We start from the raw sequence: 17,187 nt of genomic DNA, 5'->3' as shown, positions 1-17,187 counted from the left end.
AACTTGTCCATGATTATAACTCATTTTCATTCCTATCAAAACCCATCTTCTAATCAAGCTATTTCAACAGCTCATTTCCCGTCTAAAGAACATCATTCACCCCAAATGATGTCCAAATGTTATGGACACGCGTCGGACACGGCCCAAATACCATGGACACGCGTCAGACACGTGCCCAAATAAATGTTGAAAGTTAGACACAGCTTTATAGGCGTCCGACACGTTTCAGCGTGTGTCCGAGGAGTGTCGGTGTCGGACACGGGACGGCTGATTAAGAGAAGTGTCCGTGCTACCTAGATAGTGAACCAGTTTAAGCACTTACATAAACGCGGTTGTTTGTTCACTTATTTTATTTTAGAGTGTCTTATTTATTTATGCCACTTGCTAAATCCCGCGCATCAATTTACTCAATCACGCACATTTTTCCTTCTTATTCCGAATCTATCCCTCTCACTTTTCACACACAATTAGCGAGCACAATAATCAAAAGCAAAAAAATCCGAAAAGGAAAAAACCCAGATCTGCTCCCACCTTCCCTACCACTCGCCGTACCACCACTCGCCGTCCCACCACCCGCCATAAACTGACCGACAACAGAGGGAGGGAAAGGGATTGGCTCGTCGGCCGACGGAGCGTTGGCATTTTCCAGCAATTGATATGGTGATTCGTATGAATGTAAATTGATATGGTGATTCGTATGAATGTTGATTGCTACAATGCACTAGTACTTCAATTAGCGTTGAAATTTGTAAATTGGCTGAAAGTTTATAGCCAATTCAATTGTTGTTCTGCATTCGAAAACCCTAATTGTAAAATTCGTATTTTCTTTCCTTTTTTTTTTTTTTTTACAAAAAAACATTCATTCAAGCGATTGAAAGACGTGTTCTAATAAAATTGTTGATAAAACGGTGAAATTACTTCTGATATATGCGAATTAAGATCCATAATTGACGAACTATTGTGAATTGGTGAAATTGAGAGTGTGAGAAGGTTGAGATCTATTTTTTATTTTGTGTTAAAGACGAGGGTAAGATTGGAATATTAAAGGTAAAGTGCGCGGGATTTAGCACTTGTCATTTGTTCTTTATCTTTATTTTTGGCACAAAGATCGAAGAGAGGGGAAGAGACCATTTGTGGTTGTTAACGGATGACAAGTGCACCATAATGAATGTATATGATCAAATTACCCAACAAAATCAGAAGTAATTTGAACACGTCCTATTGTTCTTTATCTTTATGAAGCCAGATTTTGTCTTCTCTAGTTTGGTGTTTATCCAGTTTCCTTCTTATCTTTCTCCTAACATCCTCCTTGATTAAATCTGCAACATAACCAGGTCTCAGTAGATGAAGATTCACCCTTGCATTGTTCCTCTGGTTCCAAATGTAATAATAGCAAGCAGTTCAGATGAGATTGTGTACTGCTTTCTTTAGACCTGTCCCTGCACTTCTGCCAGTCCTTGAAAGAGTAGTGCTAACAGGAATCCTGAATCCACACCACTGCTCAATCATACTGAGCACTTGTTTACTGTAATGGCAATCAAAGAATAAATGAGTCCGAGTTTCAGTTTCACTATCACAGATGCATCATCTGTCATCAGTGCAACAATTGAGTTGGTATAGTCTCTCCTTTATCTTCAGACCATTGTTCATGGCTATCCAACTGATCATTGCATATTTAGGGTAGTTCCATTTGCTCCAAATAATCTGGAACCAGTCCTGCTTGGCTTGTTTGGGTCTTAGCCATTCATATCCATTTCTAATGGAGTAACCCCTAACATCCACAGTCCATTGGTCACCATTGTATGCTGGTTTCATGATGTCTTTCACTTTACAAATACTATATCCTTGAACTTTGTACATTTGTCTATACAATGATCTTAGTGATTGTGTTCGCGAACTTAGTTTGTTTATGAATTTATTAAATTGCCTCTTCACCATTCCGATCACCATTAAGCTAATCATTTTACGTATTACCTCGCCAATTTACCCATTAATAAGTACGAACGAAGATCAAAGTACGATTGTTATAAGGAGGGATAAAATTAAGGGTTATTTCATGAGAATAATCCATCCTATACCTCATCTTCTCATATTAATCTATCCTCGTGTTTAACTGAGAATAATCCCAACTTTGACATCATTTAACTTGTACTAAACTCAGACCATAATTGACCTGTTAATACCGGTTTTCCAACAGGTCATTGTTTTTTTTTTTCTTTTTTCTTTTTTTTGGTCTGATTCTTCTTTGTGCTTTCTTTCTTCTCTTTTATTTCTTCTTCTTCTTCACTTTTCTTTCTTAATTAATTCTAATTAACACCCACCACAATTGATAACCAACAACATGAAAAATCCCAAATTTTGACAAATCATATGACATACATCAGCTTTTCCTTCCTAATATTGTCCTTCACCATATCATATGATTATACTCCCAAATCCTCAAAAACACTCATCCAAACATTCTCCTTCACCATATCATCAAAACCACCACTTTCCATCAACTATCACCTCCGACGACTTCACCTCTGCGGCCACCATAACAACACCACCACGAAAGTACGAAACCACCCAGCCCCAACTTAATATTTACCCCAAATTGAAATGGGGACCTAGGGTTTTTGAAACTTGAGCCTTTTTCAACAAAATTCATCAGAGATCTGGGTTAGTATCTAATGAATTAGCCAATTGGAGTGAGTTTAGCCTGTTTTGTTGTCTTAAACAAATAGATGATTCAAGTCCATCGAAAAAATGAATGATGATTAGCCTGTAAAAATCGAATTGTTTGCGTGCTAATTGAATATGGTTTGATGTTGAAACTGAATATCTTGTTTCGATATTCTATTCAAGGGAAGAAAAGAGTGGTGTTCTAATGTTGATTAGGGGTATAAAAGATGAAGAAAAGGGGTGTTTTAATGGTGAATATCAAGGAAAGAGATTTCTGATTGTTAAAGGGAGGAGGAAGGTCTTAATTACCAATGTTGATTAGTAGCGACGATGGTGGCTAATTCTGCAATCAAGGCGGAATGCTGGTGGTGATAAGAGGGAACGATTTTGGTGCGGTGGTGCACGACAGTGTTGGTGGTTGAATCTGGCATTTGGCAGGCTGCTTGCTATAGTTAGAGGCAAAGTAATTGGGGGAAAATAATTTAAGGGGGAAATCAATTTGGGAGAAAATAATTTGGGGAAAATAATTTAGAGGTGAGAAAATTAATTTGGGGGGAAAATAATTTAGAATTTTGATTGATTAAGAGGATGAAGATGTTGAGTGATGTTTATTTGTTTTTCATTAGAATGAAAGAGTTCAAGAGGAAAGGTAACCAGTTTTACAGGTATCCCTTCCAAGGGATCAGTGCAAGTTAAATGGTGTCAAAGCTGAGATTATTCTCAGTTAAACACGAGTATAGATTAATATGAGAAGAGGGGGTATAAGATGGATTATTCTCGTGAAATAACCCTAAAATTAACGGAAGTTAAAAGAGTTCATGATGAAAAAGTAAAAAGTTCAGAGTTATAATAAAAAATATAAAAAATACAGAAGTACAACTTAGAAAGTTAACATAAAATTTTCCTTTTTTCTCTTTTTTACTAATTCGGTCATTCGTCACACACTCACACATAAGCAAACAGAGTTGGACATCAACCTATTTGTAAAATGCACGTTGTTAACCTGACATATATCATGTAAATAATACTATAATAGAGTAACATATAGTAATAAATGATCACATAAGACATCTTTGCCGAATTGTTGGACTTCCTTCATTTTTACTGGTTTAAATGAGTGTATTATATCGTGGGTGAGAATCGAACCCCTAACTTCATGTTTGGAATAAGAGAGCGCACATCACTTGAGCTGGTCTTTGCAGAATTATTGGAGTTGCTTCATGCCATCTCTAGACTCTAAGTCATTCAACAATGCATTGAGAGTAGACCAGGATGAGCCACCATGTTGAATAGCCTTCCTAGCCATCAAACTGTACTCCTTGACATTATTCCTAACCATCTTCCCTAACTCACCTTCCATCAATTCTTTCACCATTTTACTCAACCCTTCCCACTTTACAAACCCTCTTACCGATCCATCACAAGTCTCAACTCTTAATCCCACCTTAATCTCCTCCACCACCAACCTTGCATTCAAATGTTGCTCCGCCATCATTGGCCACGCCAATATCGGTACGCTCATGCTTATGCTTTCTATCGCCGAGTTCCACCCGCAGTGACTTAAAAACCCTTTTACGCTTTCGTGTTCTAGTATCGCTCTTTGTTCTACCCATCCTTTCACAATTATCCCTCTCTCTTTCACCATTTCCTCCAACTCTTTCAAAACCTCTTCTTGAGCCGGTTTTACCCTTAAGGCCCATATAAAATTCACCTCGGATCTCGCCAACCCGAGTGCCATTTCCTTTAGTTGCTCATTTCTTATTTCAGCTTGTGTCCCAAACGCAACGTACAAAACGGGTTTTCCTTCCTCTTGATCTTTCCTTTTGTTAAGCCATTCCATCCAAAAGGGTACTGTTTGGGCCTCTAATGACCCATTTAGGTTGGGCTTCTCAACCAAACAAAGCGGCCCAATAAACATAGCCTTTGGATGACACTTGGAGTTGTAGTAGTTCATGAATGGTAACTCTAGCTCTTCAAAGCTATTAACCACAAGACCATAACTCGTGAAGCTAGCATGGCCAACTTTCATAAGAAATTTTTGGGTTATTTCGTCAGAATCCGGCCCGTTCAACGAGCTATCAAAATCGTTCTTGGTCAAACGAATCCAATCGAAATCGGGGACGAGTTGGACAGCCTGGTCGTTGGACTCGATACCATCAAAGATTTTGTTTATGGACACAACAATCGACATGGTTAATGAATAGATATTCATCCCATTGAAGGACAATCTAGGGATGTCGAACTTGGAGGTTACATTATGAGTCCAATACAGGAAAAAGTCACATATAAGGAAAGTAATGGGATTAGCCCCATTTTGAAGCTTCTCTACGGTCGCTTCAAAACAAGGTAGAAGCGACTCCGTCCCAAAAGCAAATGAATGGAAGAGGGACATGGATGGCAGTTGATCAGTGCTCTCGACACCATACAGTGGGTTTAGAGTGTCATCAAAAGCGCGAAAAGGGAAGGTAATGATGGTGAAAATGGTAGGAGGAAGTGAAGAAAGCGAGGTAGAGATGAAGGGTTCGTTAGCAGGAGTGGTGAAAATAGTGAAGATGGCATGAGGACGGTGTTCATGTATGAGTTTGGTTAAGTGTAATAGAGGAATTGTATGGCCTTTTGACATGAAAGGAAACAATGCTATGTGTACATTTTTTTGAGCTGATGATGATGATGTTTTTGCCATTTTTTTTCTTATTTTGATCACTTGGTAAAACTGTGTTTTGGTTGCTAAATAAGTTTTGTGTTGTTTGCCTCAATCGTTGTTTGCATGGTGGGCAATTATTATAGGAGCCGGAGATGGTGCTAAATTTGGTTACACATGCATGGGACCGCCAATTGCCCACTTTATATGTTATACGTGTTGAATTATTGATTCAAAATTACTCAAATATACATAGCCTATTAACGTTTTATTCTATTCTATAAGGTGCATGTTTCATGAGCTAGTTGCTATGTTGATGTTCAATGCATGTAATCCTAGTAGTTAGCTTAAGTTTTGGTCATTAGCATGTACAGTTAAATTGCAATATAAAAGTCATTAGCTTCTCTTTTTAAATATACTTACTTTGTTTTGCCTTCTTTCATCTCTTAATCCCAACAATATGATGTACTCCCAAAAAATACTTCCTTAGACTTATATGCATATGGGTTTATATGTTTTGTATGATCCAAATTCACTCATCTTTATTCTTTAATCTTTGTGCCAAAAATAATAGATAACTATTGACAGAGCGGATGGAGTATTTCATTTTAGGTGCACGGATGTCTCATTCAATTGTCTACTTTTCTATAGTGGAAAGATTTTGTATACAATTTAATCATCTAATTGCACTATTGTCCACTTATTAACTTTAAGCACAACTGAACCCCTCATTTCTCCTAATCTTTGTGCCAAAAGTAAAGATAAATAAATTATAGAATATTCTTATATGTTATAGAATATTCGTATATGTTATAGGGAGTAAAAAATTATAGAATATTCGTATATGTTATATGGGTAATTATTTATCCTGAATCTTTGTAATGATTCCCTCATCTCTCCTGAATTTTTGTGCCATATTTTATTTGAGTGTTACAAGGCTACTAGCATATCGGATCAACTTTTTTTTTTTTGATGACAAGGGGGTTGAATCCCCCCTGGGCTCATGCATTCCCGCACCACCACGCACATGGACCATGTAAGTCACCCCTTTCGGGGGCTGCAGTGGCCAAGTGATCATCGCCCCAGCTAGTAATCGAACCCGGGACCTCTCAACTCCTGCATTTTTGCAAGCTTTAAGGTTTAACCCGACTACCACTGGACTAACACCACTTGGTTTATCGGATCAACTATTGGTTGGAAGTGATAATAATAATTTCTATGTTAGCTGTAATTTCTACGTGTGGCTTGAGCAGGTCAACACCAAAACTCAAGGCGTAGCTTGGACTATTGTTTTGGCAACTACTTGTCGGTGGCTCTGAAAGTGGCTTTGCAATGCCATTTTTCAATTAAACGATCGCCCTTATAATGTGCGGGGTTTTATCTTGAAATGGTTGGGTCTTTTACTAATTTTTTTTTGGATGAAGGGAACATGCATTAAAAATAACAAAGTTTAGAGTACATCACGGGGGCGGGTCGGGGGAAAGCGGCTCAGAGGCCAAAACAGAGTCACTAGTACAAAGTTCAACAACAAAAGGAGGGGCAATAGCCCACTCAAAACAACCTAAAAGAGAACTAGTATCATGGACGGAGTGATGAGCAATATCATCCGCCACACGGTTAGCAGTCCTCTTCTCAAAAATCAGCTTCAAATGGGGTGAGTCCTGCAAGAGGGCTCTACACTCAAGGATGATGTTAGTATAAGGACCACAAGGGGCAGTAGACTGCAAGATAGAGTTAACGGCATCCAGACAATCAGACGCAATCAAGACATTGTTCACAAGGACACTAGAACGTAAAAGCCCATCACGGATGGCAAGCACTTCACACAGGAAAGGGTCGCTCCCAGGGAAGCGGAGTGACCACCCTAAAACCCAAGACCGAAGCAGTCTCTAATGACACACCCTGATCGGCTAAACAAGAAGAGGGAGAAAGGGCCGCATCAACGTTGGCTTTGAGCCAACCCTGCGGCGGAGGGGCCCAGCTAATAGGAAAGCTAAAGGCATCAAGGGGAGCGGTACCGGTGCATGGGGCAGTGGGGGTGCGGTCATTGGCTCTAGTCCAGGTAAAGGCTTGGGAGAAAATGGGCAAAGGTTAGGAGAGGAGAAGATCAGGTCGCAGCGCCTTAGCCAAAGGCGCTAGGTGGCAAAAGTGAAGAGAGTGTTCCAGCTAGGGGAAGGGGAATTACAGTTATCGAAGATCCAGGAGTGAAGGTCAGAGGAGAAGAAAGAGTTTGGGACATTAAGTGAGGCCCAAAAATCAGAGGCAAAACTGCAATCACGGAGGACGTGAAGAGATGTCTCAGGGAGGGAGGGACTGTGACAGAGAGAGCAAGATGGACAAAAGATGATGTTTCTAGCAAATAGGGAAGCCTTGTGCGGTAATTTGTTCCACCACACGGGTCTTTTACTAATTAAATGACCATTTTTCTTAAAGTATTTACCAAACTAATCATTTTCAAATTTTAATTCTCATTTTAACCATTTTGAAACTTTGAAAACATAATCATTCTAGACAATGGTTATTTTAGTAAAACACGGGCTAGGCTTGGCTTGAATATGGCCATCAGGGCATGAACCGACCAATGGGGCAAATAATGGTTAGATGGGAACACCCCTCACTGACTCGATACATTGAAGCTAAACGTTGATGGATGTTCATGTTGTGCGCGGAAGCGTGAATATCCCGTGTTGGGCCTCTGCTGCATTTATGTCCACAACCCATAATAGTACGATATTGTCCGCTTTGGGCCAAGCCCTCACGGATTTACTCTTTGGCTCCTTCCCAAAAGGCCTCGTACTATTATATTTTCTGGACACTTATAAAGATGATCTTCCATCTTTATTCTACCGATGTGGGACAAGGGTTTGCACCCTAACAATCCTCCCCTCAAACCAAGGACCATCATCTTGAGTCGGACCTTGACCTCCATGGAGGACTCTCCCACTCTACAGCCCCAACTTCTAGACACCCGAAATATCACAAGTCTTGATAACCTCCCCTTAGCCGACACACCATGCTACCACGAGCCGTCCATGTGCCCTTCTTGGGGATTTGCTACACATGCATATCGAACAATCCTCTGCATCCAATATACCCTGGACCGGGTCCGTCACTTCAGAAGTCCTAGAACACAAACGGTCTCTGGCATCCAACCTGGAAAGGACCCACCAGACCTGTGGCACCCAATCTGATAAGGGTCCACCTGATCAACAGTTCTAGTACACAAATGGTCTTTTTGTCCCACAAGACCTATGACGCCTTTCATCCATTAAGCCCTGGACCGAGCTTGCTCAAGGACTCACCCCGAGCTAGGAGTTCCATGTCTTACAGTGTACAACTTCAAGTCTTGGGCCTTCTGATGCATCCTCGTGTCTAGCCCAAGTCAAACCTTAGAATGTGACTCGTATGTCGCATTACGTATGTCGAAGTTTGATTACGGTGAGCTAAAATAGACTAGGGAATAAAAGAAGTAATGAAAAGGCTGCTACACGGCAAGCAGCTTGTGTGTATCTGCGGGTCTGGATAATGTTGGTCCTTTGTTGTTGCTACGTGATTTTTACCTTGGTATTGGAAAATAGTGGGGCCCAACACTTTTTTCCAAGTTTAATTAGTCTTTGGTTTATTACGTGGGTTTCCAACTTCCGTCTTCCGTCCTTAGTTTATTTGTGGTTATTTGTATTATTTTATTTCCTAATTAGAATAATCTTTGTTAGGGTAGTTTAATATATAAACACTACCCTAACCTAGTTATTCTTTTAAGGAGAGATTTGTGAGGCAAACACATTGAGAGTTTTAAGAGGCAGATTTAGAAAAACTCTGTGCTCATCTTTTGTAATCTGTAATTCTCCCGACATAGTGAATTATTCTCCCTCGCCCTGGTGGATGTAGCTATCGCATTGATAGTGAACCACGTTAAATTCTTTGTGTCTTTTATTTTTGCATCTACTCCGTATCGCTTCCGCACAACAATTGGCACCAGAGCTTAGATTTTTTGGATCCAGGGAGGAGAAGATGGCAACTGACACTATAAGGATTGAGAAGTTCAACGGGAGGAATAGTTTTGCACTATGGCAGATAAAGATGAGGGCTTTGCTAAAGGAGCGGTGCATCTGGAAACCCCTGACGCCGGGTTTCTCCACGAAGGTGGCGAAGACTGAAGCTTCTACTGCGCAGTCTTGAATCTAGGGTGACCGAGACGGAAGATCCTGCCTTGTTAACAATGGAGGAGAGGGCCCATTCATCGATCTTGTTGAGTTTGTCAGACGATGTCCTAACTGAGGTAGCCGATGAGTCGACTGCATTGGGGTTATGGTTGAAATTGGAGAGTTTGTACATGACAAAGTCGCTCACCAATAAGTTGTTGTTGAAACAACGTCTGTTCTCTTTCAAGATGCAGATAGGTATGTCACTTCGTGATCATCTAGACAAATATAATACTATATTACTAGATCTGCGTAATATAGATGTTAAGATTGAGGATGAAGATGCTTTAATTCCTTTGGTTTCTTTACCTGCGTCGTATGAGAATTTTGTGGATTCTTTTGTTCTTGGTAAAGAAACATTGACCCTAGAGGAAGTGAAGTCAACACTTTGCACTAGGGAGTTGCGACAAAAAGCAACTGTTGACTTAGAAAACGGATCGGGCGTGTTTAGTTGTTGATAATACTAAAAAAGGTGGAGTTCGGAAGAAAAAGGCTAAGTCTAATATTCCAGACACCAATACTGCGATAATTCGTTATCTCGTTATCTATGTAAAGAACCCGGGCATAAAAGACCTAGTTGTCCTAAGTTGAAAGCTAAGTCTAATGCTATTCGTAGTTCAAAGTAAGAATTTGGAGTACGATTCTGAGGCGGACTATGCACTTGTGGTTGATTCTGTTCGTCCTATTGATTGTTGGATTCTAGATTCGGGGTGTTCTTATCATATGTGTCCACACAAGCATTGGTTTAATACTTATGAGTCCTTTAATGAGGGTCGCGTTGTTGTTGGTAACAATGCTACTTGTGAGGTAGTGGGTATTGGGTCAATCAAGGTGAAGACTCATTGCCGAGGGTAAGAAGTGTACTTTGACTAATGTGAGACATGTTCCAGCTTTAGGGAAGAATCTTATGTCACTTGGTTCATTAAGTGATTTAGGATATGAGTTCCAGAGTAAAGGGGAGATTTTGTCTGTCACAAAGGGTTCTAGTTTGGTGCTGAAAGGTGTCAAACAAAATTCCTTGTATGTATTACAAGGTGAAACACTGACTAATTTTGCAAGTTGTGCATCCGTGAATCACAAGAAGAAGACTAAGGTTTGTCATAAGCAGCTTGGTCGTCATATGGGTGATAGAGGGATACAACAATTGTGCAAGAGGGATCTTCTTAATGGTGTCAAGGTGAGTAACCTTGAGTTTAATGAGCAGCGTGTGTTTGGTAAGAAACACAGATTTAAATTTAGCAAGAGTGTTCATAAAACAAAAGAAGTCCCTGACCCTTCGGGGTGCTGAGCTTAAGGTGGAGCATCCTTGAGCGGCCGGCCCGGGGGCTAAATGGACGCAGCCTAGTCCAGGGCTTATTGACTACGAGACCAGTCCGGGTATATTGGATGGTTGTAGACTCAAGGTGGAGTCTATGATGTTCTAGTGTGAGAGCTCAATTTGCTAGAACATGGCAGATATAAGTCTACATGAGTGACTTGTATAGTGGTCGAGTGATTTGGAAGTCGTTTGCTAAATGCGACTGTCCGAGTCAAGGTGGAGAATTGTTAGAATGTGACTCGTATGTCGCATTACGTATGTCGAAGTTTGATTACGGTGAGCTAAAATAGACTAGGGAATAAAAGAAGTAATGAAAAGGCTGCTACACGGCGAGCAGCTTGTGTGTATCTGCGGGTCTGGATAATGTTGGTCCTTTGTTGTTGCTACGTGATTTTTACCTTGGTATTGGAAAATAGTGGGGCCCAACACTTTTTTCCAAGTTTAATTAGTCTTTGGTTTATTACGTGGGTTTCCAACTTCCGTCTTCCGTCCTTAGTTTATTTGTGGTTATTTGTATTATTTTATTTCCTAATTAGAATAATCTTTGTTAGGGTAGTTTAATATATAAACACTACCCTAACCTAGTTATTCTTTTAAGGAGAGATTTGTGAGTCAAACACATTGAGAGTTTTAAGAGGCAGATTTAGAAAAACTCTGTGCTCATCTTTTGTAATCTGTAATTCTCCCGACATAGTGAATTATTCTCCCTCGCCCTGGTGGATGTAGCTATCGCATTGATAGTGAACCACGTTAAATTCTTTGTGTCTTTTATTTTTGCATCTACTCCGTATCGCTTCCGCACAACAGTTCAAAGGGAAATCCTGGATTATTAGTTGGCGCTGGAGGATTATTGTAACACCCCAAGATATTGAGAGGAAAGTTGTCCCACATCGGAAAATTGAGTGGTTTATAAGATGTTTATAAGGGCTTCCACCTACCAGTTAGTAACAAGGCATTGTGCTTTTATTAGGGTTTAAGTGATGACAAATAATGGGCCTAAAAGTACACATTCCATCTTATTGGGATTGTATTACGATGGTGGCGGGTCGGGTTGTTATAGTTATGTCTCAACAACAATGGTGGGGTGGGGTTTTAGCTTTGTTTTAAACCTTGGCTGCATGCGTGTATAGGAGAAGGAAATCTTTGTGCTGAAAAGTTGTCAAATTTGGCATTTGGGTTTCCTCTGGAGACGCTACATTCTCCTCCTCATAGGGTTCTGCCTATAATATTACATGATGCCGAAGGCTTTACTGTAGCTTGATTTATAGCGCTATTTAATCTGGCTTCGACCAAGAAATATGTCAGGGAAATAATGAACAAATTTTGGCGTTGCACTTTCATATATGGGGTATATCATACTTCAATTAAACTTCACTTTATCACTTTTTATTTTTTACACTATTTACATGTGAATATTTAGTTTCGATTTTCTCTCAATACATAAGTGAAAATATATTTATGTGAGATCTTGTTTAATTCGTCTTTACGAGTACATTAAAAATATCCAAATTTTATAATTTTTTTAAATACGTAGCTAATAATATTTTACTGAGTAAAACACGTGTTGACAAACGTGAAAAAACAAAGTGGTAGAGTGGAGTTGAATGAAGGAAGTATATGATTAATTAAATTATAATCTTTCTATCCTACTCATTTGCTTTCTTTTATATTTATTAGAAAGGTCGAGTATTTTAATGAAAGGTAAATAGATAATTATGAGCGTAAGTATATCGCTTTTGTTTATTATGTTTTTATCACTCGTTCTCTACATTTTTTACTTTCAATAATATTAAAGTAAAGAGTTATTTAATAAGAATAATACAAAAACTATTACTCATATGCTCAAAGTAATCCATACTATTCATTATTCCATATTAATATTAATTAACTTATATAGTACCTTCATTTATCTTTTATCCCTGTCCTTAGGTTACTCTTTCATCTTTAAGTCAGTAAGTCACTTAAAACCCTACATATGATTATTATTGCTAATACTAATACTTAAGCTTGTATTAGAAGGAAGTTTGATGGAGTACTCACCAATTTCTACAACACAGACAAACAACTTTCGTGTCAAAACCACAACCGCATACCTAAATCTCCCTTCTCTGAATTTACTCAATCAGCTTCACATTAATTCAATCCACCCCCTAAAACCCTAATAAAAAATCCCCCCCAAAAAATTCCAATTTCAACTATCAATTTTAATAATTTTACCCTCTTTTAAAATTGACCTCGCCAAAGGGTCAAAATCCCAGGTAAAAATCTGGGGTGTCAACCAATTCACATGAAACTCGTCGTCTAAAGGGTTATTATAAAGATTGTATTCTTTTTTTTAGCTGGTGGCGGTTGCGTTGCGTAATTTGCGTAATTTGAGGAAGTAGCTCTTAATAGATGATTTTATTTGGTGTTAGTGTTTTTAGTTTAGATTGAAAGAGAAGATCGTGAACCATAGTTGACATGGACAACAAGATTCCCACAAGATTTCTCAACTGAGCTGTCCTTTTTCATCCATGCATCATTGGTACACCAATTTCCACTACTTTTGGGCGTTTTTGGCTCCTAGTCGTCCGTCCTACCTTTTATTTGGAGCAGTTGCATCTTTTAAATGAATAAGCAAGCACTCACATAAATTGTGGCGTTCACTCGTCGGCAAAACAGGGTTCTCTCAACAAATTTTTATATGTGAATCTTGTCAATTTTTGCTTCGAGTCTTCAAATTTAATTTGGTTTCTCTTATGTTTAGGTACATTAAAGAAGCGTTTTGTTAAATCTTTGAGATATTCAGGAAAAAAAAGAAGGGAATTGAAGTTAATGATAACTTTGTTTGCTTGTGAGTGTAAGGTGTTGGGGAAGCGTCCTGTAAACTCGGTGCGGGAAGAATCTCACCCAACAACGATACTACAAAGGAACACACAATGAATGTAAGTAAGGGCAAATAAAGTGACACCACAATTTCTCACGTGGAAATCCTTCTCAACTAAGGGAAAAACCACGACTCTCTCGACAAATTAATTCACTAATAAGAAATTACAAAGTTCATAGAAAGACAATCACACACTAAGATTTCACTCCCTCTCAAACTTTATCTCACTCTTATTATCTCTAATGGATATTAAACACTCTCTTTTCTCTCCTTGTAATGCTAAGATTCTCACCAATATAAACTAATTTGTCTCTCTATATTTTTTTGTGTGTAAAACTATTATCACCAATAGCTTTTTATACTAAGATAATATCAAAACATCTAATAAGTTATTAATTGTTTTAATTAAAACAATTACATAACTCTTTTGCATTATATGTTTCCTCTTCCAAAAACGTAATCCATTTACGTATTTCCATTTGAAACATCAACACACTTTATTCAACATTTAATTGTTTGGTGTTTTTGGGAGATTAATCCAACATAAGGTATATAGTAAGTCAACTTTAACCGAAATGTTACTTTGCACAAAAGCTTAATGTTGAAGCTTAGAATTGTAATGTTGTCTAAAAAAAAAAAAAGCTTAGAATTGTAAATTCAATATTTAATAATGTGAGGACTTCAATATCGTGTAAATTTTCACATCATTATTAAACCATATTTGAATTTTCAAATATGGTGTGACATGTAATAATAAATTGATAATACGTGGATAATGATATTGTCATGTCACATTGCCACGTCTCATTTTATTAGATGGTTTAGATACCCTTTTAATTAGTTGTATAGATATACAATTTCGTAATGGACAACGCAGTATAACCCAATTGATAATTGACTAATGAATTAACCCTTTTATTTAACATAAACCCTAATTAAAAAAAAGAACAAAACTATAACAAAGTGTCAATTTAATAAGGTTTACTATTAATAATAGAATAATGAACTAAATATATACTCTATACCTAAATTATAGTTCATAATTGAAGAATTTGAAGGAGAATGATGGAGGTTAAGGATTTAAAAATAGGGAGAAGGTAAAGAGAATCGGTGAAGTTTTTTGAATTAAGGTAGACAAATGAAAAGTTTGGGGTAAATATTATTCTAATAAGTAAAAATCGTACTGCGAAATAAACTCAAATTTTTTCACTATATATTGCATGAATATTACTTCCTCCATTCAACTCCATTCTACCATATTGCAATATGCACAAATATTAAGGAGACAATAAACAAGTAATAGAAGTGATACAAGTGTGATAAAAAAGGACATGGTTGTTGGGGGCAAGGCTCGAACTCGGAACTAATTGAAAGAACTACACAACAGCATATCGTTTAATTAATCGTTTAATTTAGTAAAATAAAACTAAACCCAGGATTAGATTAGAATTTGTTAGCTGGTAGATTAAGTTAGAATTAATTAATGTCATTGGGTTTGTTTAGGAGTCCTGTTTGTTTATTTGTTTACAGTAGGACGCTTTTATAAGGATTAGTTTTTTTAATTACCTATAAATAGCATTAGGATGTATCTCAATGAGATCAGAAAAAGATTAATAAGAAAAGTCAGTTTCACGTTTACAACTGTGAAGAGTCTATCCAAGTCGAAATACTCGAGGGGGGGGGGGGGGGGGGGGGGGGGAGGTAGGGTATTTAAAAAATTATGCCCACTTTTTATTTTATATCTAAATAATTAATTACTTAAAGTTTATTGATTAAACTTTAACTAATTAACTAGATTTATAAACGTAATGAAATGAACGATAAAGAAAATTGCAAGGACACACGATATTTGAAGTGGTTCAGCTTCACACGTCGAAGCCTACGTCCACTATTCTTGATTAATAATTTTAGTACCTTTCTTCGGATTACAAAATTATCAACCCACTCGTATAACTAACTCTAGCTATAACTCAATTTGAATATCACTAGATATTCGGTTTTGACTATCTTAAGTTACTAAGAAAGCACTTGATTGTTCCTCTAAATGTTTACACAATTGAACGAGTAGAAACAATATGAAGTACTATTTTCTTATAACATAATTTTAAAAGTAATTGCAATAAAGAACAACACGACTTTTCAAAACAATTTTCAATTGCAAAATAAAGATAAACACGTTTTGTTTGCAAGTGGATATCAAAGCTCAAAGGTTGAAAAGTGATTTGAAAGAATGAATAAGTGTAATATCCCGTAATTTAGTGACATAGTCAGTGGTCAGTCGGTGGTAGAAATGGGTTTTGCAAATAATACTTGAGTATTTTATACTGTAAAAATGATATTTATAATTAAAGAAATTATGTTATGAGACGGAATAATATAATAAAATAATGGGAGTTGGGCCGTGCTCGTGTAGCGTGAGTAGTATAATAATAATAATAGTAATAATACAATACAATAATAATAATAATAATAAAACATAATAATTGGTAATTTCCTAATTTATTTCTACAACTTATTCTACCATTATAAATAGATGGAATAGCCCTACAATAAACCCTATTCACTCAAAAAATTCACAAAAGAGAAAGAGAAGGATATCTAGAAGAAAAGAAGAAGGAGAATTAGAATTATAATCGTCTCAAGGTAAGACCGTCTCATAATATAATTCATCTCGTACTTTACTTAATTAAATCGCATATAAACCACCGTGTGACTACCACGTGACCTGACCTTGACCTTGACTCTTCCGTGGACCACCAGGGTGAGACCAGACCTAGGTTTGACCACCGTTGACCGGCGGGAAGGGGGATGTTGGAGGTGTTTTACGTGGGTTGTTTGTTGTGTTTGTACCCCGAATTTTACTCGTTTAAACACCATGTCATGACTGTTTTGAGACCGGACCTGGGGTGGGGTTGGACCATGGCGGTGTCGACCATGTTGGGTGGCTATTTGACGGAATTACGCAAAAACAGGGGAGTGTTGTTGTCGGGTTGGTTGTTGTTAGTTGTTGTTGTTGTTGTTTGTGTCGAGTGCAGGTGTTGTAGGCCGTGGGGAGGTTCTATTGGTGGTGCTGGGTATGGTGGTGGCCGCTAGTGGCGAATGGTGGTTGTGGTTCGGTTATTGAATTGGGTAAGTTGTGTTGTTTCTATTGTAGCTGTTGATGTGGGTTGTTGTTGGGTAGGGCATAAAGGGGTGTCGTTGGTGGTGGTTATAGGACACGGTGGAGGTCGGTGGTGGTCTGTTGTGGTGGTGGTAGTCGTGAATAGTGGTTTAAATGTGAGTTATATAGGTTGTGTCGAGTTCGGGTTCGTATTTTGTGGTATTGTGTTAGGGCGTAGTTTGGTGACCACATGTGGTGGCGAGGAGTAGTGTTTGGGCCGTGGCTGGGCTGCCGGCAGTGGGGGCTCTCAGTGATATGGGTGGCTGGTCATGGTGGTTGTCGAGTTTGGGTTTGGTACATGGTTGAAGAGGGGGGGGGGGGGGGTGTCACGGTTTG

General features: G+C 38.2%; 1 protein-coding gene across 1 annotated transcript; it reads right to left on the bottom strand.

Moving 5' to 3' along the window:
- Positions 1–3,486: 3,486 nt before the first annotated feature.
- On the bottom strand, positions 3,487–5,482 carry LOC141611924 (UDP-glycosyltransferase 90A1-like). Its single transcript, XM_074430578.1, has one exon. The coding sequence runs from the start codon at positions 5,345–5,347 to the stop codon at positions 3,869–3,871; it is 1,479 nt and encodes a 492-aa protein (XP_074286679.1). The 5' UTR covers positions 5,348–5,482; the 3' UTR covers positions 3,487–3,868.
- Positions 5,483–17,187: the final 11,705 nt, after the last annotated feature.

This window comes from Silene latifolia, chromosome 11 (assembly GCF_048544455.1).
Source record: "Silene latifolia isolate original U9 population chromosome 11, ASM4854445v1, whole genome shotgun sequence".
NCBI lineage: Eukaryota > Viridiplantae > Streptophyta > Magnoliopsida > Caryophyllales > Caryophyllaceae > Silene > Silene latifolia.
Note: the sequence above shows the minus strand (reverse complement) of the source record. Positions and strands in the feature narration are given on the sequence as shown.

Coding starts and splice junctions, on each gene's coding strand:
- LOC141611924 (XM_074430578.1), bottom strand. CDS start 5,347: ATGGCAAAAACATCATCATCATCAGCTCAAAAAAATGTACACATAGCA.